Source organism: Chanodichthys erythropterus, chromosome 1 (assembly GCF_024489055.1).
Source record: "Chanodichthys erythropterus isolate Z2021 chromosome 1, ASM2448905v1, whole genome shotgun sequence".
NCBI classification, from domain to species: Eukaryota; Metazoa; Chordata; class Actinopteri; order Cypriniformes; family Xenocyprididae; genus Chanodichthys; species Chanodichthys erythropterus.
This window is the reverse complement of record NC_090221.1, coordinates 5,250,046-5,275,860: the sequence shown is the minus strand read 5'-3', so window position 1 is coordinate 5,275,860 and position 25,815 is coordinate 5,250,046. Positions and strand designations below refer to the sequence as shown.

Genomic DNA, 25,815 nt, shown 5'->3' with positions numbered 1-25,815 from the left:
CTACCCAGTCCTGTAGTGTATATATATATATACACATGTTACAGCAAGTTAGGACGAATGAACACTAAAACACTAATAAATGTACATACTAGGCAATAGAATAATTTATAGAGTTAATTTTATCACTTATGGTTACTTTCACCATACCATCAAATAGTGCCTTCTGTTCTAATGTAATTACAACAGGCATTTCCTCTCAGTAAATGCCTTCTGATGTTGTCCATCTTACAGCCAACCATCATACAAGCCACATACAACACTATACTCCATTTATCACAGACATCTTTTGATCATCTCAAGTGCATCTGCAGGCTAACAGAGGAAGAAGAGTGGTAGGTTGTCAAATGGGCGGATGGATATGCTCTAATGTGCTTCGCCTCCAGTCTGTTTGACGCCAGGACGGGTGAGAGACGAGGGAAAGAGAGGCAGGAAAGAAGGAAAAAAACTCCTTCATGTCGGTGTCTGTAAAACAGAGCAAAGGTCGACAGACGCTACACCATTTCATGAAAGGTATGCAAACTATTGTTAATACATCTAGCCGATAACGACGGTTCAGCGGTCACTTATCAACTTTATTCCAGTAGGGATGGTGGCTTTTCCGCAGGGGGTGTTGAGAAGTGATTGAAAAAGTTTCCTTGCTGTTTTTTTTCCATTTTTTGTGCGAATGAGGTGAGGAAAACACGTGAACGAAGTATATTTACATTTTATAAAAATAATATTTAAAATATTTACAACATACAGTGATTTTGAATTTGTAACGTTTACTGTTATTTGGGTTTAATTAAACCGCAGATGTAAATCGCTAACTGGCTATGTAGCAGCTCGGCTAACAGTAAGTTTTTACACAATAGAGAAAAACAAACGTTACAAAAATATATATAGTTGTGATTTTAAAAAGTTTTTTTAAACTGATAATGTTATCATAAATAAAAGCGGTTTGAATTTAAATTGAATGTCCATGTTTTGAACTCAATCCCACAAAGTTGCGGCTAAATGTAGCTTAGCTTCACTCGTTTATTGAGCCACTAAATACTGTTTAATACTTAACCGCATATTTTTACATACAAAATCTTACGAGGATCAAATAAACAACAGTGTATTTTAATAATAATTGGTGTGTAGTAGAAGAAAGTGTCTGTTCGCATTCTTGTGAGGAGAGATGTGCGTGTCGTGGCGTGTCTTACTGGCTGTGTCTCAAAAACTAGTGTGCTGCCCACTCAGACAGCATCTTGGGGCTTTATAGTCTCAAAAAAACTAGGCTCAAACTTTCTTAACGTGCCTGTGATGCGCCAAAATGCTGTCTAGATGTGCAACTACCTCGGTTTTTAGGTACACTTATCTTATTTTAACCCATTGAAAGCACATTCACAGATCTTTGTTTATCGTTTAGCGACCAAGTCGACCATCTGAGGGGTGAACTTTACGTTTTACCATCTCTTTGATCGTTAACATCGAGCATTTGAGCTGGTGTGATGAGCTTTTTTCATTCATCCATGTGTGCAGTCTTTGGGAATATCCATGGTGTCCTTCTCAAAGTTCATCATTGAAGCAGTTGTGAAGAGATAGGTGATTGTTGTTTGTTTTGGGGTTTAAATGTTGTCTGTGTAGTCTGGGACTTGTTTATTTGCTGGAGTGTTGCTGAACCTTGTAGATAAAGTGCATGCACAAAGGCAGATGCTGCACTTTAAATGACATTTTTCAAAGTATCAGTGTCGTAGAAATGCATTTAAAAGCCATCAGTTTGTTTTTGACCTTGACAGAGGGGGAGGTTTAGATGCGGTCAGCTTGTAACATGTTAACAGAGATGGAGTGCATTCAGAGAGCAGCATCACCATGTTTCTGGCTTTCATGCATTGCATGAGAAGATAATGATTTGTAAGTATTATTGCTCAGTTTTTTTGCATGGTGTTATAAATAACATATAGGTCTTTTCAGCAATACCAGATGCATTCCAACTCTGCTTACTTTGATGTCCAGCACATACACTTGTCATTTCTTTTAGGCAGGATAGAAATTAAACAGCCTTGGTTGGTAAGTATTATAAACAAGATTAAAAATATACGTAATAAATAGCCAGTGAATGAAATTAAACCTTACGAACGATGGGTCTCATTCTCTAATAATTGTGTGGGTATTTACACGCACTGGAGAACTTCTCACAGAAAATTCACAAACACGTGCGTACGCACATGGATTTGTTCTTGCGATAATGATTTTGGAGTATTCTAAACGAGCGACCGCGTGCACGAGGTTAGAAATTTGCATAAAACACGCCCAAACCATGTCCATTTTTGGGCTTTCCGTACACCTTTTCCTTTCGTCACTCTCATTAAACAAGACACTCTCACCTGAGAGCACGTGCAGCAAGATCCTCGAGCAATGCCAAGTGTGCCATCCTCCAAACAAGTTTAAATGCAATAAACACTTTCAATACAGACCCAGATTTCAGACCTCTGATCATTTGAAAATATTAAATATGTATATACAACATTTTATCTCAACACACGAGTGTGATTTTTACATGTGGTTTCAGTTGTTTCTGCATTTTTTCGTAAATTTGTAACAAAAGTTATTGATTAAAGGGTTAGTTCACCCAAAAATAAAAACAATGTCATTTATTACTCTCATGTCGTTCCACACCTGTAAGACCTTCATTCATCTTTGGAACGCAAATTAAGATATTTTTGATGAAATCCGATGGCTTTGTGAGGCCTGCATAGCCAACAATGACATTTCCTCTCTCAAGATCCATAAAGGTACTAAAAACACATTTAAAACAGTTCATGTGAGTACAGTGGTTCAATATTAATATTATGAAGCGATGAGAATATTTTTGGTGCGGCAAAAAAAACAACAAAATAACAACTTGTATATAGTGACGGCCAATTTCAAAACACTGCTTCATGAAGATTCGGAGCGTTATGAATCAGCGGTTCGGAGCACCAAAGTCATGTGATTTCAGCAGTTTGACACGCGATCCGAATCATGATTCGACACGCTGATTCATAACGCTCCGAAGCTTCCTGAAGCAGTGTTTTAAAATTGGCCATCACTAAATAAGTCATTATTTTGTTTTTTTGGCGAACCAAAAATATTCTCATCGCTTTATAATATTAATATTGAACCACTGTACTCACATGAACTAATTTAAATATGTTTTTAGTACATTAATGGATCTTGAGAGAGGAAATGTCATTGCTGGCTATGCAGGCCTCACTGAGCCATCGGATTTCAACAAAAATATCTTAATTTGTGTTCCGAAGATGAACGAAGGTCTTACGGGTGTGGAATGGCATGAGGGTAAGTAATAAATTACATTATTTTCATTTATGGGTGAACTAACCCTTTAATCATGTTTTGTTCATAAAAATGTTGGTACGCTGATTTCGTGCACAAATCCGTACATACGGTTAGTGAATGAGACCTGTTGAGTATGCCACATGATCAAGCATTTGGTTAATATGATCGGGAAAAACTGTTGTTTAATAGTTTAATAGTGGATCTATGATTGTAATCAAAAAAAAAAAGGTTGATATACAAACATTGTAGCCAGTAGTGTTGTCAAAAGTACCGACCGCGATACCAAGTCGGTACTGAAGTCTTTGAGCAGATTCTTAAACACCTCTGATTGGTCATTGTGTTCACGTGCTCATCAGATGAAACGCAGATATGCATCTTTTTGTGAATGTTAAAAGATCTTTTTTTCATATCACTTTTTTCATAAGTGGAGCTGTCATTGTAATATTTGATTGAAATATATGGCAGCAAGTCGTATTTTGCTTCTGCATTGGTTGAAATCTGTTCTTAGCAGCTATTTTTTTGCTCCGAATTTGTTTCCATCGAGCCTCTGAATATCTGCCAACGTGTAACATCTGTCACATAGATGTTCATGTGAGCGCGCGCATCTGTTGTCGATCTTGAGCTGTGACTTGATCCTGAATAATATCGATCAAAATGAATGTAATGCATTGAAGATGTATATCTTTTTCTCTGCGTTCTTTGTAGTATTTGAGACAGTGAGAACAATAGCGTGGTTATTGTTTATGTGCAGCATAAAGAGGGTCTATCCCTATTTGTGTCGATGATGTAAGGCTCCAGGGATGGACAGACTGGATGGTGTCAAGCAATTAAACAGCCCCCCTCGTAACGACTGCATCTGGATGGGTGTGACCTTATTTACCAAAAGAGAAATGATCTTGTTCTGGATTTGTAAGAGCCTTACTTGTCTGATCATAGTCGAACTGATAAAATCGTAAGGCTGTGCTTCTGTCTTGCATCTGCCGTGCTCTTAAATGTCACTGAAATGTTAGATGGCTCTTTCAATCTGGCTATTATACCTAATTGTATACGTAATTTGATTTTAAGGATAATGCATGGGTTGAAGCCCACTAGAGGCATTGCGACTGCACGACAGTCCTTGTAATAAATCAATTGATCCAGTAGAGAATAAAAGCACCTCTTCCTTGGTCTGGAGCTCTATTAGTGTCTCCAGTGACTCCATTATGATTTAGAAGGCTGATTTCATGTGTAATTTTGCAAATGGCACTGCCCTTGAATGTATATCATAATTATAAAGCAGCATTAAGATGCACATCTTCTGATAATCATGTTGCGGTTGTGGTCAGCATTATTCTTTCTCATTATTTGGGATGAAGCAGATGACTGTCAATTTTCATTTTATGGCCTTAATAGACTCACGCCAAACATTTCTTCTTTGCTTTTTAAAGCAAAATGGCTTCCTCGCATTGAAATAAGAGCACCGAAAGAGTAAAAGCTTTAAGTGGGAGGCTTTTGTGACTGCTAGAAAAATCAATATTGGTAATGCTTTCTGTGCTTCTTATTTTGCAAGTGGAGCAGCTGAGTGTGAAGGCAGGATGGAGATGGGGAACGGGGAAGTGTGTGTTTGTGTATTGAGCTTCTATATTGCTGATCTGAGTCCTCTACTTCCTATTGTTAAAGCTTTGTTATCATCAGTCCCTCAGCAATAAAGAGAGGCAGAGTGTGCTGGTTACAAGCTGATTGCTTGTTTCTGCTGATAAGCAAGACGTTTTGGTGTGTGCCGCCGTCTCATTGAACATAATCGCAAACAGATTTTAGGAATTCAGTCTTTAGATTTATTTTTACCGTTCACAAAGTTTGCAATTCATCAGAGCAGTTTAAAATAATACAATTAAGCTCTGTTGGCACAATTTGGCAGCATATGTGGTAGGGGTGGGACAAAATATCGATATGGCGATATATCGTCATCCTTCTCTGTGTGATACGAGAATCGTATTGCTGCGCCAAATATCGATATAAAATAAAGCGCTATATATAGATTTCTTTGCTCATAACGTCCTACTTCAAGTCGGCGCTCGACACACATGAATGAGGGAAACGTGAACTTAAGTTAACTAGCCTAAGAAAAAGAGGTTATTAACAGGATGGCGGACAGCAGTGTGAGTAAAATAGATGCCCCAGCCACGTTTAAGTTCAACGTCTTGACGCACTTTTATACCATTGATGTGACAGTCGTAGACATCTTTGACGTTCTTCACCGAGCGCTTACACGGGAGCATTTGAAAGCATATATTAGGGATCCTCTGATAAACGCCTGCTTTCGAACGCCGTGTATATCTAAGCGCTTGAACGTCAAAGGGTCTGTTTGCACCTGGTGACTTCATGCATTTTCTCTGATCGGATAGCTATCTGATCGTGAAAAGACCAGGTCTAAATGCCTAAAAACGCATTTGAGACGGATTTAAATCCGATCGCTCAAACCATTTCAGGAGATGGTCTGGGACGCGTTCCAGTCAAAACTGTCTATGCTCAGTCTAAATGCATCTGGTTGTTGAAACTACATATGTAAATTTTACTTCTCCCAAAAATACTAAAACTGAAACATGTGAGAGTCAGATATGACAACGCTACTGCATCACACATCGCCGCAGATCTCTTCAGCAAGCTGACGCGCAAACTGCCGCATATGAAAGTGAAAGTAAGTCGTAGACGCATAACACACAATTATCTTCATTAAAAGTAATGAGACCTTATACCAGTGCTGTTGCCGCTCTCTCCTATTGCAGTCTTTGATTTTGAAATTAACTGATGGTCAATAAAATGCACCTCATATTTCTTGCTTTCGGTGACGTGAACTCTATTAAATGTACATATAAGATCAGATTGATCCATTAACCTGCACTCAACCTTTTCACATGCATTTTGTTTTCATATTAAGACCAATATCGCGATGTATCATTATAGGATTGTCTAGCGATATATCGGTTATCGCAGAATCGCTGACTCCCGATATTATCGTTATCGTGATCGTATCGTATCGTGAGGTACCCTCCGATACCCACCCCTAATATGTGGCATAATGTTCATTACCACAAAAGAAATACTTGTCCCTCTGTTTTTTAAAACATACTACATGTACATGGGCAGCTCCATGGTTAAATGTTGATGTACATGCTGTTTTGAAGGTATAGCGACAAATTATACATGCTTATCAGTCTAGTATGAAAATAGCTTGTCGGTTTCACAGCAAATATTATGTGCAATGATCCAAGAGGAATTTTTACATCCCAAAAATCCAAAAACAGAAATTACATCAGTGACAGGTATGAATTTGACACCTGCTCCCAGTGAAATGCAGGTACTTTTTCCTCAATGAGTAGGTTTTTTTTGCTCATGTCATGTGACAGGTGACTTAACCAGTCAACATTTGATACATACTGTTTCTTGTATGCAAACACTGCAAACGTTATAGTTCATATAACACACATTTTAAAGAAGAATTAATACATACATTTGAATGTTTTTTTTTTTTTTTTTTTTTATTATTATTTTAAACCCTTGAAGTACATATCCCCCATATACTTGCTAGTAACTACCTTACTATTACTGTGATTTGAATGACTAATCAATTTTTCTTCTGTTCAGTTTATCCAGCAGAAGCTGTCGACAGAGCTAAAATTTGGGGTCCATTTTAAAAAAAAATAAATTAATACATTTTTCCAGCAAGGACACATTGTAAATTGATCAAAAGAGACAGTGATGACTTTTATAATATTACAAAAGATTGCCATTTCAAATAGATACTTTTCTATTCAAAGAATCCCGAAAAACGTTTCCAGTGTGATTCATGGATTCTCGTCCATTACCTCCCGTATTTTGCTGGTTAAGGGGATAATTCACCCAAAAATTAGTTATCCCATGATTTACTCACCCTCAAGCTATCCTATTTGTATATGACTATCTTCTTTTAGACGAACATAATCAGGGTTATATTAAAAAATATTCTTGCTCCTCCAAGCTTTATAATGCTAGTGAAGCAAAGCGAAGGGTTTTGTAAGAAAAATATCCATATTTAAAACCTTCTAAACTAAAATAACTAGCTTCAGGCAGACGGCCTACACAATTCAACTTGCACCAAAAAAGTAACCCCTGACGTAGGGCTGGGTGATATGTCGAATGCTTTTGTCACGCGCATTTCGTCAGTAAAGCCGGTTCCCTGATTACCGCTAAATCACCATCACCTGCTTTCAAATGGAGCGGCATTTAATAGACAGAGCCGTAGTTCACTGATAAGCCACGCAATATCGCGTTCATATCGCAGATGTATCGCCTTCGATAATCAATGCGATATTGCGTGGTTTTTCAGTGATCTACGGCTCTGTCTATTAAATGCCGCTCCATTTGAAAGCAGGTGATGGCGATTTAGCGGTAATCAGGGAACCGGCTTTACTGATGAAATGCGCGTGACAAAAGCATTCGATATATCGCCCAGCTCTACCCTGACGCGATGTAGGAGTAGCATAAGCTTAGAAGCGTCTCGCGGTTCAAACTCAAGCTCTTCTTCTCTTATATTGAAATCCTCTGATATTTCTCTTTAAAAATTCTCATTTTAGACTTCTAATTTGTGACTGGTGTTTTGTTTTGCTCTATCCTCTGCGCTTTGGCGTTTGCCAATGTGTCATGCGTCTGGTCAGAGGTTACTTTTCCGCCGTAACTCAACTTTGCCGGAGGATAGTTATTATAGTTTATAAAGATTTAAATATGGATATTTTTCTTACAAAAATGCATCACTTTGCTTCAGAAGGTCTTTATTAACCCCCTGGAGCCATGTGGATTACGTTTATGATGGATGGATGCATTTTTTTGCCATTCACTCCCATTATAAAGCTTGGAAGAGGCGGGATATTTTATAATGACTCCGATTGTGTTAGTCTGAAAAAAGATCATCAAAAAGTCATATACACCCAAGATAATAATTTACATTTTTAGGTGAACTATCTCTTTAATCATCACAAGCAAATTGCAATTGAGGAATTTTTTTTTTAATAGAGTACTCGAATTTAATCACCCTAATTGAACCCCTAACATTACTTTTTACATTTATCTGTTGAACTGCAAAATTAGATTTGTACTCCTGGTGGAAGACAATGACATGTCAATTAAAGCTTGTGCTATTAATGTCAGGGATTGTTTGATTGCTCCTGCTTCCGTTGTATATATATTGCCTGTACACAAACGGCTTGAACAATATAGGGTCAGCTCTGTTGTCAGCGATGGTGAAGTGGGAAGAGATAACCTTTGGAGTTGTTCAACTGTTGCTCGCCCATCTTAACTGCACCTTTCATGGTGTGGTTTTAACAGGACAAACACCGTAGTGGTCTGGAAGTGGGGAGTGATTTGAATAGTAACATCTTGTCCCGGAGAGCCAATGGGCTGATGTTTGGCAGCTGAAGAGGTCAAGGGGAAGGGATGTGGCTACAGGAAGTGCCTCTCAGAGGTCTTATATCCTCTCTGTCCTGGTTACATTTGCAACTTTTTCAACAGCTGTGCTGTGCTCCAGCTCGCTCTCACCATGGGAGCTCCCTGGGTGGGGCAGCGGGAGGCTGTTGCTTACAGATTCAACACAATGAGTCTGTTGTAGTTCACCATAACACATGGGAGATGGGTACATCCTAACAGTTATCTGCAAGACCCCAGATGTGTGCGCGTACGTGTGTTGTTTTTAAAACTAAATAGGTGGTAGCTTTTTTTTTTATTTTTGTGCACTTCCTTTAGACACTGTGTTTTTATTTATTTTTTTAAGATGCAGGCACTAATGTAGTGGTTTTAAATGGTCAGTTGTTCCAAAACTCATAAGTAGTCTAATTGTATTGTCCAAATATTAGATACAATCTGAACCAGTTTTTCACAACTGTGAAGAGATGAATAGCTGGAGGGTTATTTTTCGTCCTCCATAAAAGGCTATGTACTGCTATGAGCTGAATGTTTTAGTATTCCCAGTCTGAATTTACATGACTTTTCCAGTCGTTTGTGGTTTACTGGATAACAAAAAGAATGAATTTACCTTAATTTTTCAAGTCTACAAACTAGTGTTTTCAAAAATAACAATATTTCGATTTGTATCGAAACTGAAATATCTGAAACGGTTCCAATACTCCTTTTCTGCAATATCGATACAACAAAGCTAGCCATGCATTCTCTCTTCTCTCCGAGGGCGAATTGACACCCACCCTCCTCCTCTCATTCACTCGTCACATTCGCTCCGGTTGAATAGTGCTTATATTGCACATAATTGTAGTCATTCCCGCAGGTTTTGCGCTCACACCAAAAGCATGCACACCACTGATCTATATGAGCGCACTCTCATAAAGCCTCCTCTCAAACAGCTCACAAGTACAAAATTGACTTCTTTTTTGTGGCTTATTGCCCTTAAACAGTCAAATACATACAAAATTCCAGTATTGTGACAGTACTAGAAACTACTTGAAATGAGGCTACCTTAAATATCCAGGTTTTCCTAGATACAGATTTGGATGATGGTGTGCATTAAAATAAGAAATATCTTGATTTTCAGTTGGTTTAGGTTATTTTAAAGCTTATTGTAAATAATTTAAGTTTGCTGTAGTCACCATTTGCTTCCCCCCCCAACCCCCCATGTTGTTTTTAACCTTTTTAGCTGCCTCCTAATTTTAAATTAGATAATATAAGTTTACGAAAGCTATATGCATAATTATTAGATTTTAGTATTTTGTTGTTGAAACACTTTTTATTAGATTATAGAATTTAGAGTACAGAAGATCAAATCAAGTCTCTCCTGTCAGATATTTGTCATCATTATAAATCGCCTACACATTTCATTTCCAAACTAATTTCAGTTTCTCTTTTTGTTGCAGGTGCCCCTTCTTGAAGTGTCAACCTCTGGCCACAACCAATATCTGGCATGGATTAGTCTCTAATATCTAATAGGTGTCTCATCAGTGTTTTCAGCCTTAATTCCGCAGTTGCCCTTTACACTAATTTTCTGAGTGGTTGTGACCCAGTTCCACCCCCTGCTTCACTGCAGGCCTTCCTGAGCCCTGAGCACCAGCAGCTGCGTCCTGCTTTAACTTCCTGTCCTTGGTCTTGCAAGGCTAAGCTTGTACACTCCCCACCCCCCCCACATACACAAACACGCACATAATCATCTTCCTGGCACACTGCTGGTCGAGAGTGCTTCAGATCCCACTTCCTGGTGCAGCCCAGCACTATGACCTCCATGTCCAGTCTGTTCTCCTTCACCAGCCCGGCGGTGAAGCGGTTGCTGGGCTGGAAGCAGGGTGACGAGGAGGAAAAATGGGCAGAAAAGGCTGTGGACGCCCTGGTGAAGAAACTGAAGAAGAAAAAGGGTGCCATGGAGGACTTGGAGAAGGCCCTCAGCAGTCCCGGGCAGCCCAGCAAATGTGTGACCATCCCCCGGTCGCTGGATGGGCGGCTACAGGTGTCCCACAGGAAAGGCCTCCCTCATGTCATCTACTGCCGCGTGTGGCGCTGGCCTGATCTGCAGTCCCATCACGAGCTCAAACCCCTCGAGGTGTGCGAGTATCCATTTGGTTCCAAACAGAAAGAAGTGTGTATCAACCCATATCACTACAAAAGAGTTGAAAGTCCAGGTAAGTCTTGTCATATTAAGAATATAATTGACAATTTTATGGAAGAGTGATACAAGTAGACTACAGTTCAAAAGTTTGTGGTCAGTAAGATTTTTAAAAGTGTTTTTGAAAGAAGTCTCATATTCTCAGCAAGGCTGCATTTATTTGGTTTAAATTGTTATAATATTTTATAATATTCCTACTATGTCCATATTTTAAGTAACTTTTTTTAAATTCTAATTTATTATTCCTGTGATGCAAAGCTGAATTTTTGGCATTATTTCTCCAGCCTTTAGCTTCACATAATCCTTCAGAAAGCTTAATTTGCTGATTTGATGCTCAAGAAACATTTATTATCAGTGTTGAAAATAGGGCTGCACAATATATCGCATGCGATTGTCACGTGCATTTCGTCAGTAAAGCCGGTTCCCTGATTACCGCTAAATCGCCATCACCTGCTTTCAAATGGGGCGGCATTTAATAAACAGAGCCGTAGTTCACTGATAAGCCACGCAATATCGCGTTCATATCGCAGATGAATCGCCTTTGATAATGAACGCGATATTACGTGGTTTGTCAGTGAACTACGGCTCTGTTTATTAAATGCCGCTCCATTTGAAAGCAGGTGATGGCGATTTAGCGGTAATCAGGGAACCGGCTTTACTGACGAAATGCGCGTGACAATCGCATGCGTGATATATCGCCCTGCCCTAGCTGAAAACAGTTGTGCTGCTTAATATTTATGTGGAAACACTTTTACATTTTCTTTCAGTATTCTTTGGTAAAAGTCAAAGAACAGCATTTATTTGAAATGGAAATCTTTATTGTCATAGCAATTGAATGCATCTGCATCCCCCCTTCAAAAAAAAAAAAAAAAAACTGACCCCAAACTTTAGAATAGTAGTGTATTTTGTTTCACCTTCATTTAATGTTTTGATGAACAGTGTTAAAACTCATTTGACAAGTCTAGGTTTGTCAAAAGTACTGACTTCAGTGAATGTGACAATACCAGCATTTCCCCCTAGCATTTTGAGCACTGTTGAGCGGATTCTTAAACACTGCTGATTGGCCATTGTGTTCACATGCTTAACAGATATGTCTGCGATTGGCTACAATGATCAACACATGAAAGCTGGCATCTATCAGCAGCTCCCTAATATATCCGCTGATAGACGCCTGCTTTCAAATTCTCCCGTATGTATCTGTGCTCGGTGCGAGAGCGTCAAAGATGTCTATTTAAAACATGTTTCGGAAGCGTTGATCATTGTAGCCAATCAGTCATATCTGTTGAGCATGTGAACACAATGACCAATCAGAGGTGTTTAAGTTAGTCAGAATCCGCTCAACAGCCCTCAAAATGCTAGGTGGGAATGCTGGTATCTTCAAGTTTTTAAAGTTTCAGTACCGACTTGGTACCAAAGTACCGGTACTTTTGACAACTCTAGACCAACCACACATCATTAAATCCTTATCAGCTGATTTCTAAGACGCTACCATTGACAGCAAGCAAGCTAAAAACAGACAAAATAACAGAGATTGGTAAACATATGTGTCTCCTGTGAGAATGTGGCCTGTTATTTCCTCTGCATATCCAGTGGTATAGACCGTGTTGACTATCAGATATCCTTTGCCTCCAGAGGCCCTCTGATCTCTGTAACCTCTATTGCCCTCTGCTTAGATTGAGATGTGCACAGTATTGAGCTTTTCAAGGGCAGATATCACATGTCACTCAGGAGAGAAAACACATTTCTGTTGAAGCTGGAAAACTGATCTGTTGTGCCTTAGCTATTACCTTGGAGCCCGAGCCAGCCAATCAGCACACAGATGTCAAGGATGCTGGATTCTTTTTTTCGCCATAAATATTTAAAATAGAATGTCAGAATGATCTGTTCGGATGTTTAAAATGTTATCTTTTCTCAGTGCTTCCTCCGGTTTTGGTGCCACGACACAGCGAGTTCAACCCTCAGCACAGTCTTCTGGTGCAGTTCCGCAACCTGAGTCACAATGAGCCTCACATGCCTCTCAACGCCACCTTCCCAGAGTCTTTCCAGCAACACAGTGGAGGGAGCTCCTTCCCCATCTCTCCAAACTCGCCCTACCCTCCGTCTCCTGCCAGCAGTGGCACCTACCCCAACTCTCCTGCAAGCTCTGGGCCATCCAGCCCCTTCCAGCTCCCAGGTACACAGAACACCAGTCATGATATTAATAGCCCTTTTGGGTTATGTTTGCCAGTGGCAAACGGATGTTTTTTATTTTCTTTGCTGAATGGATGAGACACAATGATAAACCTGTGATATGACAGTGAGTTGTGCAGTGTCGATTGCTGTCAGTAAACAATGGAAATGCCAGCTAAGCAGCACACCAAAGCCCAGGGACTTCAGTCCTGCTGGTGGGTGCCCACCACTTGGCACTGGCCCGCACTTCCTCTATTCTGCATCAGAGTGATTTGCTGATGCCTGCATCCGTAAGCTGGGTGCACTCAGGCAGAAGGACAACAATGTTTTATAGCGCTGTGGGTTAGAACTAAAGCTGGTTTTATTCATAGAAATTACTCGATTCATTGCAGCATCTGATCTGCCTCAGTGATTAAACAATGGAAGTGCTCTTTGAATATGGCATGTATGTCGTGAGTATAACTGTTATACGATATAAGCTCCTTTTTGTGTCAACAGCAGTCTTTAGTGGGCTAATCACTAGTGCAGTTCCAGCAGCATCAACATTTCAACATTATTGTGCAAAAGTTTGGCATCAGTAAGATTGTTTTTTGAAATAAGTTAATACTTTCATTCAGCAAGGATGATAAGTTCACTTCAGAATTAAAATTTCCTGATAATTTACTCACCTCCATGTCACCCAGGATGTTTATGTCTTTCTTTCTTCAGTCTAAAAGAAATAAAGGTTTTTGATGAAAACATTTCAGGATTTTTCTCCATATGGTGGACTTCAACAGCTACCAATGGGTTAAAGGTCCAAATGTCAGTTTCAGTGCAGCTTCAAAGGGCTCTACATGATCCCAGACGAGGAATAATGGTGTTCTCTAAGGAAACAATCACTCATTTTCTAAAAAAATAAAATAAATGTATATACTTGTTAACCACAAATGCTCGTCTTGCACTAGCTCTGCGATGCGCCACACATTATGTAATCACGTTGGAAAGGTCATGTGTGACGTAGGCAGAACTTTTGTGGTATATAAGTATATAATTTCTTTTTTCAGAAAATGAACAATCGTTTTGCTAGAAAAGACCCTTATTCCTCATCTGGGATCATGTAGAGCTCTTTGAAGTAGCACTGAAACTGACATTTAGACCTTCAACACGTTGGTAGCTGTTGAAGTCCACTATATGGAGAAAAATACTGAAATGTTTTCCTTCAAAAACGATAATTTCTTTTTGACTGAAGAAGGACATAAACATCTTGGATGACATGGAGTTGACTTGATCTAATCCTTTTAAATTGATGAGTGACAGTAAAGACATTTGTTACAAGATTTGGTAAGACATTGGTATGTGAAACTTTTATTAACTACGACTTCTGCCTCAAATTCTTAAAGTACTGCTTATTAATAGTAAGTTTAGGTATTGTATAGGATTAAGGCATGTGGAATATGGTTTTGCAGAATAATAAGGCATTAATGTGCTTTATAAGTGCTAATAAACAGCCAATATGTAAGCTAATAAGCAATTTAATAACAATTTAAATGTAATAGTATTTTAAATTATTAGCCTTGGTGAGCATAAAAGATTGATCAGATTTTTTTACAGCAAAAATTCAAAGGAAGAACAGCATAATGTTGTTTTTCTTGTTCATCTAAAAAAAACAACTCATCTGATATGGCTGATCCACCAGAAACACAACATGACAGCGCTCTTTTCCTTTGCCTTCATTGAATTTGTCTGGAAAGTAAAATAACATTAACTTATCAGACTGTTTTAAAATTCTTCTTGCATTAGATAACGTCTTCCAAGGATTTCTTTAAAGCCAGAGGTGTTTTTTTTATTATTAAAAACAGCTTTCTTTTATTAGCTATAAACAGTTTCTGGAAGCGATTTTATTCAAATGCAGTTTGCTGACATTCAGTATTCACACTTTCCCAGATGATGCGGTCAACAAAAAGGTCCTCTTTTAAATGGCTGTTGGTTTCTGTGATGGTTTCCACATCTAGAATATCTGTATGATTTGAACAGTGGTGGGTGTTTGATGTAAGGGTTTTGCGAAATCTGACACTAAAAGGCTTCCATAAGATGCGAAGCAGCTTCCTGTAAAGAATAATCAGAATTGAGGCTCTAGGGGATTGCAGTGGAAGCCCATTTGTTTGCAGCAGTCTTCATCTTCTGACCACTCTCTCTCTCTGTTGTCTCTTTACCAGCTGATACCCCTCCTCCAGCCTACATGCCTCCAGATGAACAGATGGGACAGGACGGGTCTCAGTCCATGGAGACTGGCAGCAGCATGGTTCCTCAGAACATGCCCAGAGGGGGTAAGAAACTATTGACATCCTAATCAAAAGTGGTTCAGGTGTGATATCAGAGAACAAATCTGAGTATCATCATGTGTTCATTTCAGAAGTATTTATCATGGTTGTTTTGTAGAGGAAATACTGCCCGATATTGCCAAAGGTCTTGCAGAAGCAGGCTTTTGACTAAAGTAGGGTTGTCAAAAGTACTGACTTCGGTACCAAGCCGGTTTAGTTAAGCGGGTTCTTAAACACCTGATTGGCCATTGTGTTCATGTGCATAACAGATATGTCTGTGATTGGCTACAATGATCAACGCTTCAAAAACATGTTGTAAATAGACATCTTTGACGCTCTTCACCGAACGCTTACATAAATACACACGGGAGCATTTGAAAGCAGGCATCTTTCAGTGAATATATCAGGGATTCGCTGATAGACACCTGCTGATAGTCCAAACAATTAAATTCAATTGCAGATTTGTAGACAAACATTTAAAGTGTACATAAAGGAGTTTTTATAGTAACTTTTTAATGACTTTATCTCTAATCCGAATCGTTTCTGAAATATAAACATTTAAAGTGGCTCTATTATGCTATTTTGAATGTGTTTTTTTTATTTATTTATTTATTTTTTTTATTTATTAATAGGTTTACATGCATCCAAGGTCAAAAAAACCTCTTTAATTTTCTCATAATATACATTGCAGCATCACCTCTTTTCTCACAGTGTCTGAAATGGTTCAATAAAGGATTCAGTCCCTCTAAACCCCTCCTTTCTGAGAGCCTGCTCTGCTCTGATTGGTCAGAATGCCCAGTCTGTTGTGATTGGTCTAGCGTTTACAGCACGTGTCTGAAACAAAACACCCATTATCAAATCTGAATTTCAGCTCCAGAGTCTCCGCAGCACTTGACACACGCTGATACGAACCGTAACGATGGCGTCAGTTATCGTATCAGTTCGAGCTCGAATCCTCATCCAGTGTGGATTTGCTTTTGCAGCGCTTTAAGCGGCATCTTCTTGACATGTTTCCAACAGGAACCAAACTCTACCTGGCCTGCATCCCAATGTGCATACTATCCGCCCTAAATAGTATTGAATATTACTAATGCCACATACTATTTAGGAAGGATAGAATGCACATTGAGACGCAGGCCTGGTCTCAGCTACAACTACAGTTATTGAGGGTGGGTCAAAGTATACATTGTTCTTGGGCAGCCAGTGAAGACCATAGGCTAGCATTATGTAAATTTGTTACAAACCTGTGTAGGTTCATGCTGGAAGTAAGACTGGAATAACTGACGACTCATTACAGCAGTTCAGAATCAATTCATTCTTTTAAGAGACAATAACTTCATTTATTGTGATATTTGATCTTTGAAACTCTGCAGACCTTTTACATTCACAAACAAGTGTGTAAGTCACTACATGAAAGGTAATATCTGAAAAGCAAAATAGCGGTACTTTAAATGATGGCTGTCATAACTTGTTTTCATAACACATTCATTCAAACATACATTAAGACATCACTAACAGGTTGAGTAGAAATATTATGATTACGTAATATACTTTAAAGGTACACTTTTAACTTTTGGCACACTAGCAGTTAGTAAACAGAACTTCATGCATCTTGTGGAAGAACATTGTAGCCGGAGCTACTTCTCTCTGTTTATATGTAGGTTTTAAAGAGGGGTTCATGATGTACTCGCTCATTATATAAATTTTGTACATTTTGAACAAAAAAAGTTACATGGTGTACCTTTTTAAGAATTTATATTGGTTCATCAAAATGAGAAATGATTTAAACCCAGCCCTAGAAATGACTTGTAAAATGACCGACAACAGTTCACTCTTTGTACATAACATCTGGGGGCGTTTAGCAAATCAAATGACTACTTTTTTTCTCAGAAGCACTCATTGTAGCAACCTGGTACTTTGGAAACACAACTTTGTTTTGTGGCAGACCAAAATAAAACCAGTGCAGGGCAATTGTGTAAAGCCAGACAGTACGATTGTAGGTCACAAAATTGAGAAAGCTCTTTGCATGTTACACAAAAATGGCAAGATACACTAACAACCTCTGTAGATAAAAACAATGTCATCATGACTTCGGCAACCTGAATTTCTAAAACAGTTTACTTGTTGTAATCATTAAATCCCTTTGGCACGGTATTCCCCTTTAATCTCTCCAGTATGTTTATCTAGCTGATGTGGTGAAGTATCGGAGTGAGTTGAAACAATAGATGGCTTAAGCTCAAGGTCTTGTTTTATTTTCCTCTTTCAGATGTGCAGCCAGTGGAGTATGAGGAGCCCAGTCACTGGTGCTCTATTGTGTACTATGAGCTGAATAATCGTGTGGGAGAGGCTTACCACGCTTCCTCCACCAGTGTGCTGGTTGATGGATTCACTGACCCATCCAACAACAAGAACCGCTTCTGCCTGGGCCTGCTCTCTAACGTCAATCGCAACTCCACTATTGAAAACACCCGCCGCCACATTGGCAAAGGTATGCATGCAGTTATTATGCACAAAGATCTTGTGCACTGCAACTCAGTCCTGAAAACCCAGTACGGGTTATGAAACCCAGTGTGGGAGGTGACTTTCACCTTCAGCAAAGCTGTGTTATCGTTAACTAAAATATTAAAAACATTTCTGTTGATTGAAATAAAGCTGAAATAAAATAAAGTATTATTTGAAAAACTAGTTGCCTTGTCAACTAAAAGGATACTTAAAGGGTTAGTTCACCCAAAAGTGAAATTTTGTCTGTCTTACCCTCATGTCGTTCCACAAGACCTTTATTCATCTTCAGAACACAAATTAAGATCTTTTTGATGAAATCTGAGCGCTTTCTGATGCAATTATAATGAAGTGACATGTGGCCAAGTATGGTGACCCATTCTCGGAATTTGTGCTCTGCATTTAACCCATCCAAGTGCACACATACAGCAGTGAACATACACACCGTGAACACACACCCGGAGCAGTGGGCAGCCATTGCTGCGGAGCCCAGGGATCAGTTGGGGGTACGGTGCCTTGCTCAAGGGTCTCACCTCAGTCGTGGTATTGAGGCTGGGGAGAGCACTGGACATTCACTCCCCTCACCGACAATCTCTGCCAGACCTGAGACTCGAACCCATGATCTTTGGGTTACAAGTCTGACTCTCTATCCACGACTGCCCCCTCATTAGGCCACGGCTGCCCCTCATTAGGCCACGACTGCCCCTCATTAGGTCACGGCTGCCCCCTCATTAGGTCACGGCTGCCCCCTCATTAGGTCACGGCTGCCCCCTCATTAGGTCACGGCTGCCCCCTCATTAGGCCACGGCTGCCCCCTCATTAGGCCACGGCTGCCCCCTCATTAGGTCACGGCTGCCCCCTCATTAGGTCACGGCTGCCCCCTCATTAGGTCACGGCTGCCCCCTCATTAGGCCACGGCTGCCCCCTCATTAGGCCACGGCTGCCCCCTCATTAGGCCACGGCTGCCCCCTCATTAGGCCACGGCTGCCCCCTCATTAGGCCACGGCTGCCCCCTCATTAGGTCACGGCTGCCCCCTCATTAGGCCACGGCTGCCCCCTCATTACTCATTAGGCCACGGCTGCCCCCTCATTAGGCCACGACTGCCCCTCATTAGGCCACGGCTGCCCCCTCATTAGGCCACGGCTGCCCCCTCATTAGGCCACGGCTGCCCCCTCATTACTCATTAGGCCACGGCTGCCCCCTCATTAGGCCACGACTGCCCCTCATTAGGCCACGACTGCCCCCTCATTAGGCCACGGCTGCCCCTCATTAGGCCACGGCTGCCCCCTCATTAGGCCACGGCTGCCCCCTCATTAGGCCACGACTGCCCCTCATTAGGCCACGTCTGCCCCCTCATTAGGCCACGACTGCCCCCTCATTAGGCCACGACTGCCCCCTCATTAGGCCACGGCTGCCCCCTCATTAGGCCACGGCTGCCCCCTCATTAGGCCACGGCTGCCCCCTCATTAGGCCACGGCTGCCCCCTCATTAGGTCACGGCTGCCCCCTCATTAGGCCACGGCTGCCCCCTCATTACTCATTAGGCCACGGCTGCCCCCTCATTAGGCCACGACTGCCCCTCATTAGGCCACGACTGCCCCCTCATTAGGCCACGACTGCCCCCTCATTAGGCCACGGCTGCCCCCTCATTAGGCCACGGCTGCCCCCTCATTAGGCCACGGCTGCCCCCTCATTAGGCCACGGCTGCCCCCTCATTAGGCCACGGCTGCCCCCTCATTAGGCCACGACTGCCCCTCATTAGGCCACGACTGCCCCCTCATTAGGCCACGGCTGCCCCCTCATTAGGCCACGGCTGCCCCCTCATTAGGCCACGGCTGCCCCCTCATTAGGCCACGGCTGCCGCCTCATTAGGCCACGGCTGCCGCCTCATTAGGCCACGGCTGCCCACTCATTAGGCCACGGCTGCCCCCTCATTAGGCCACGGCTGCCCCCTCATTAGGCCACGGCTGCCCCCTCATTAGGCCACGGCTGCCCCCTCATTAGGCCACGGCTGCCCCCTCATTACTCATTAGGCCACGGCTGCCCCCGCATTAGGCCACGACTGCCCCTCATTAGGCCACGGCTGCCCCCTCATTAGGCCACGGCTGCCCCCTCATTATTACACGGCTGCCCGCTCATTAGGCCACGGCTGCCCCCTCATTACTCATTAGGCCACGGCTGCCCCCTCATTAGGCCACGACTGCCCCTCATTAGGCCACGACTGCCCCCTCATTAGGCCACGGCTGCCCCTCATTAGGCCACGGCTGCCCCCTCATTAGGCCACGGCTGCCCCCTCATTAGGCCACGGCTGCCCCCTCATTAGGCCACGGCTCCCCAGAAAGGTAGTAAAGTTAAAACTGTTAAAATAGTCCATGTGACTACAGTGGTTCAACCTTAATGTTATGAAGCGACTAGAATGTTTTGTGCGCAAAAACAAAACAAAAATAATCTGGATCTATCCTGATATTTCCCCCCTCGAAACGATTCTGAGCTTAGTTTTAACAGTAGATGGCGCTCTAGGCACGTTATTAACCATACACTCTCAAACACTCACGAAGAAGACTGCTGGACAGCGCTCGTGAGTTCAGCTGAGTCATGCAAGTAGTTAAATTTACTTGCACCTCGGCTCAGAATGCTTTTATGACGTGAGATTAGTAATTCGCTTCAACTTTTTCGAACTTTATGAATGATTTTTTTAGGTTTAAGTGGTTGTGTGTAAAGATAACTACAGCAATAACTACATTAGCACAAAGACTATAGATATAGAAAGACTGTTCACTCCTATGGTGGAGTACTTTCTGCCTTCTCTGTAAAAGAGCCAATCCCTGATTGATAATGTCATCGCATCACTGCAGCTGCCGTTAGAAGCTCCGGTGCCCATAGAAATCTGAGAAATCTTAGGACTGCACATGCGCATTGTTTCGCTAGCCTGAAAAATGTGCTCAAATCGCATTAAAAAAGCTTAAGAAACAACATTTATGGGACAATTCATGTCAGATTTTGTTGCTGACTTGAAATATGTAATTTAATTGCGAGTTCGCCAAGCAGTTTCTGAGATTTCAGGATTTCTCCATTCAAATAGATAGGACTTGTCTTGGATGCCTGAAATAGCTGGCTGGAGGCGTTGCAAAAATGGCCACCGAGTGAACAGACTTTCCTTGAAAGGGACTTTGATTGGCGTCAACACCAACACATGATAACCGGAGATAACTGATACTGCAGTTATGTTGTCTGCTGCTTTAAATGCTTAAGCTAGAAAAAAAAGTTATGTTTCCTGTGTTATCTTTATATCTGTCCCTATTCTATAGAATTAGAGTGATCATAGTTATCATGCTGAATGGCCCTTTAAAAGTGTTCAGATGATTCATAATGGGTGACCTGGTCGAATAACAAAGACAACAATTATGTGTTAATATTACAATAACAATTCCTCATCTCCACACCTAACAAGTTAAATGAATGTTCTCAAAGCGAATGTGTTCGATTACAAGGGTGAATTATTGTTGGACTGTATTGTGATATAACCCCATAGAGAATCACAGTAAAACCTACAGGATCTTGAAGAAATGTGCAGCTGTTTATTGAACCAAAATTTGAGTTTTACTTTATAATAGAATATTTCAGAAGTACTACATCTCTCCTATATTTGTCCCCTCAGGTGTCCACCTGTATTATGTTGGAGGAGAGGTGTATGCAGAGTGTCTGAGCGACACCAGCATTTTCGTTCAGAGTCGAAACTGCAACTACCATCATGGCTTCCACCCCACAACTGTCTGCAAAATCCCCAGTGGCTGCAGCCTCAAGATCTTCAACAACCAAGAATTTGCTCAGCTGCTTGCTCAGTCTGTCAACCATGGTTTTGAGGCCGTCTACGAGCTCACCAAGATGTGCACCATCCGCATGAGCTTTGTAAAGGTATGAGCATTACCACAGATGATTAGTATTCAGATGGTCATTCACCTTTGAAAGTATAGGAAGTAGGAACATAGTAGTGGCTCCATCCTTGTTTAACTTTTTAGTAGGGCTGTGAAGCGATTAAAATTTTTAATCTAAATTACACAATGTGGCGATTAATTAATCACACCAATTTTTGGTGAGAAATTTTGCTTTTAATTATTACTATGGAAATATGAAATTATTTAATCAAACATTATACTCTAAATCAGTGGCTTGATCAAGTGTGTTTGATCAAGGAGACATGGTGTGTGTCTCAATCAGCTCCCTAATTCAGTAGTCAGGGCACTGATCAGGGAGTCGGCCACATTCATTTACATGATATACTGATTCACGAACTAGGGAGCAGATTGAGACGCAGGGATGGAAAACATGCAGGCTGAATCTGAAATCACCCCCTATACCCTCATTCACTGTTCTCTACAGTAGTTCACTAATACAGTTCACTTGGAGTGACTGAAAACGAGTGAGTGAATTTGGACACTTGAGTGCACCGCTTTTGCATAGTTCATGCTTGCTGTTTAATAATCATTTGAAACTTAGCAAACTGGCAGCTCCAGTAGTAAGATGAAAGGATTTATCTTGAATTCTGTCATGGAAATTATGTATAAACCTTAGATAAACAATTTAATAATCAATTAAAAATGAATTTATATCTGTATTATATTACACTGTAAGCATGGACAAACTGGAAGCCGCCATCTGGCGAGAAGCGGGAATTCATTCTGCACGTGACTCACATATTCTCTGGCCATTGAGCGTACATCAGTTGTACACTCGTTATTGCAATGCATAGTGGGATTGAATGAAGAATGCACCACTTAAAGTGTCCATTCCCTCTAATAGTGCCCTATTTAAGTGTGTAGGGGGTGAGTGTTGTGGGGGCTCTAGGAACATTTGTTCAAAACGCGTATTCAAAAACGAAATGCCGCTGTGTGTTGCTCGAAGACAAACAGTTCTGCTTTGTGTTATATTTTCGTTGGCAAAATTGAGCAAAACAGACAATATTGTGTCTAAAATAACAATATTAAAGGGTTAGTTCACCCAAAAATGAAAATTTCTGTCATTAATTACTCACCCTCATGTCGTTCCAAACCCGTAAGACCTTCGTTAATCTTCAGAACATAAATTAAGATATTTTTGATAATATCCGATTGCTCAGTGAGGCTTCTATTGCCAGCAAGATAATTAACACTTTCAATGCCCAGAAAGCTACTAAAGACATATTTAAAACAGATGTTGTGACTACAGGGGTTCAACCTTAATGTTATGAAGCAACGAGAATACTTTTTGTGCACCAAAAAAATAAATAACAACTTTATTCAACAATATCTAGTGATGGGCGATTTCAAAACTGCTTTGAATCTTTTGTTTCGAATCAGTGATTCAGATTGCGTGTCAGACTGCTGAAATCACTTGACTTGATTTACGCTCCGAATCTTTTGTTTTGAATCAGTGGCTCGAAGTAGTTTTGAAACTGTCCATCACTAGATATTGTTGAATAAAGTCGTTTTGGGTTTTTTTGGGGGGGAAAAAAGTATTCTCATCACTTCATAACATTAAGGTTGAACCACTGTAGTCACATGAACTGTTTTAAATACGTCTTTAGTAGCTTTCTGGGCATTAAAAAAGGAAATGATCTTGCTGGCAATGGAGGCCTCACTGAGCCATTGGATTTTATCAAAAATATCTTTATTTGTGTTCTGAAGATGAATAAAGGTCTTACGGGTGTGGAACGACATGAGGGTGAATAATTAATGACAGAATTTTAATTTTTGGGTGAACTAACCCTTTAACTTATTTATTGAACTGTTGTATAAAATCAGTATCACATTTGCACTCGTGATATTGCACTCGTATAATATAAATATGAGACAACTCAAACGGGCATATTTTTGCCCCATCTCTTCAATTTTAGGGACATTCTAACTGCATTCTATAGGCTCCATCACACAGTGAGTATGTTGCCCTGCATCATATTCATCATCAACTGTATGAAATATCAGATGACCTATAGGTCTGGGGAGGGGCAAGTGCATTATATGCGTTAATAATTTGAACACATTATTTTTCACCGTAAATATTTAATGTAAATAACACATTAAATGGACAGCCCTACTTTTTTTTACTTTTCTTTGATATCTAACTTGTTTTTAATATTATTATTTTCAGGGCTGGGGAGCCGAGTATCACAGACAAGATGTGACGAGCACCCCTTGCTGGATAGAAGTGCATCTCCACGGCCCCCTCCAGTGGCTGGATAAAGTCCTTACACAAATGGGTTCTCCTCTGAACCCCATCTCTTCTGTCTCATAATGATGGGCCCCTCTGGGCTGGGAGGATCTTTTTTTTTTTTTTTTTTGACCTTTTTGTTTTTTGTTTTCTTTTTGTTTTGTTTTTTGTTTTTTCTTCAGTTTTGAAAGAAAAGGAGGTCTTAAGGGCTGAACTGTTTACACTACCTGCAGAAGGGTTACCGAATCCTGCAGCGGTCAGAACGAGAAGAATGAACTGGGGCTACAAGCACATCTGGCAGAGGAAAATTCTAGGCAGTGACACAAAATGGACTAACTACTGCTTTAGCAATTGCCTTCATGTTTGTCTGTCTGTTTGTTTTTTTTGCATACAATTGTTTTAAAATGATGCTTGTATGACTGATTTTCTCTAACTGTAGGTAATCTAGTAGATGAAATTGACATGCTTCATGTATCTCTACTTCACTTTACACCAGTTGAAAATGGCAATTTCGTAGTTCTATGAGAATCTTTTTAATTGCTATGTCTAATCCCTGTTATTCGCAAGGCATTTTTCCCTCTATATGTCTACTGTTAGACTCAAAGCTCATTACAAATGTTTTTCTTTTTATAGCATCTGTTGCCTTAAAGCAAATCAAAGTTACTGCTTTTAAATAAAGTTCTTTTATCTGACAAAATCTTGGTAATTTGACGTGTTTTTCAATATTTTATGTTATGACAATAGAAAGCTGTAAGTGCATACAGTTGTGGTCAGAATTATTGCCATCCTTGATAAATATGATCAAAGATGACTGTAAAAATAAATCTGCATTGTTTATCCTTTTGATCTTTAATTCATAAAATTAGCAAAAATTTAACCTTTCACTTAAAGGAACACTCCACTTTTTTTGAAAATAGGCTAATTATCCAACTCCCCTAGAGTTAAACAGTTGAGTTTTACCATTTTCGAATCCATTCAGCCGATCTCCGGTTCTGGCGGTACCACTTTTAGCATAGCTTAGCATAGTTCATTGAATCTGATTAGACCGTTAGCATCTCGCTCAAAAATGACCAAAGAGTTTTGATATTTTTCCTATTTAAAACTTGACTCTTCTGTAGTTAAATCGTGTACTAAGACCGAGGGAAAATAAAACGTTGTGATTTTCTAGGCTGATATGGCTAGGAACTATACTCTCATTCTGGCGTAATAATCAAGGAACTTTGCTGCCGTTCCATGGCTGCGGCAGTGCAATGATATTACGCAGCGCCCGTGAGCCCCTGCTTGCACAGGGAACGTGCCTTGCAACCATGGAGACGTTTGTGAGAGACGCTGCGTAATATCATTGCACTGCTGCAGCCATGATACGACAGCAAAGTTCCTTGATTATTACGCCTGAATGAGAGTATAGTTCCTAGTCATATCAGCCTAGAAAATCGCAACTTTTCATTTTCTGTCGGTCTTTGTACACGATTTAACTACAGAAGAGTCAAGTTTTAAATAGGAAAAATATCAAAACTCTTTGGTCATTTTTGAGCGCGATGCTAACGGTCTAATCAGATTCAATGAACTATGCTAAGCTATGCTAAAAGTGGTACCGCCAGAACCGGAGATCGGCTGAATAGATTCGAAAACGGTAAAACTCAACTGTTTAACTCTAGGGGAGTTGGAAAATGAGCCTATTTTCAAAAAAAGTGGAGTGTTCCTTTAAGGAAAAGAATTGAAAGTGGGGAGAAAATCACATTATGAAAT

At 40.5% G+C, this 25,815-nt stretch overlaps 1 protein-coding gene across 2 annotated transcripts; it reads left to right on the top strand.

Annotated features, from left to right (window-relative positions):
- The first annotated feature begins 387 nt into the window (after nt 1-387).
- smad5 (SMAD family member 5) lies at nt 388-24,755 on the top strand. Of its 2 annotated transcripts, none has more exons than XM_067385505.1 (7): nt 388-510; nt 10,173-10,928; nt 12,828-13,085; nt 15,277-15,387; nt 17,648-17,869; nt 21,539-21,795; nt 24,007-24,755. In XM_067385505.1, exons 2-7 carry the CDS (start codon nt 10,526-10,528, stop codon nt 24,148-24,150), a joined length of 1,395 nt encoding a protein of 464 aa, XP_067241606.1. In that variant the 5' UTR covers nt 388-510; nt 10,173-10,525; the 3' UTR covers nt 24,151-24,755. The 2 variants fall into 2 exon arrangements, with proteins under 2 accessions (XP_067241606.1, XP_067241615.1); XM_067385514.1 differs by lacking the exon at nt 388-510 and adding an exon at nt 565-669.
- Nucleotides 24,756-25,815: the final 1,060 nt, after the last annotated feature.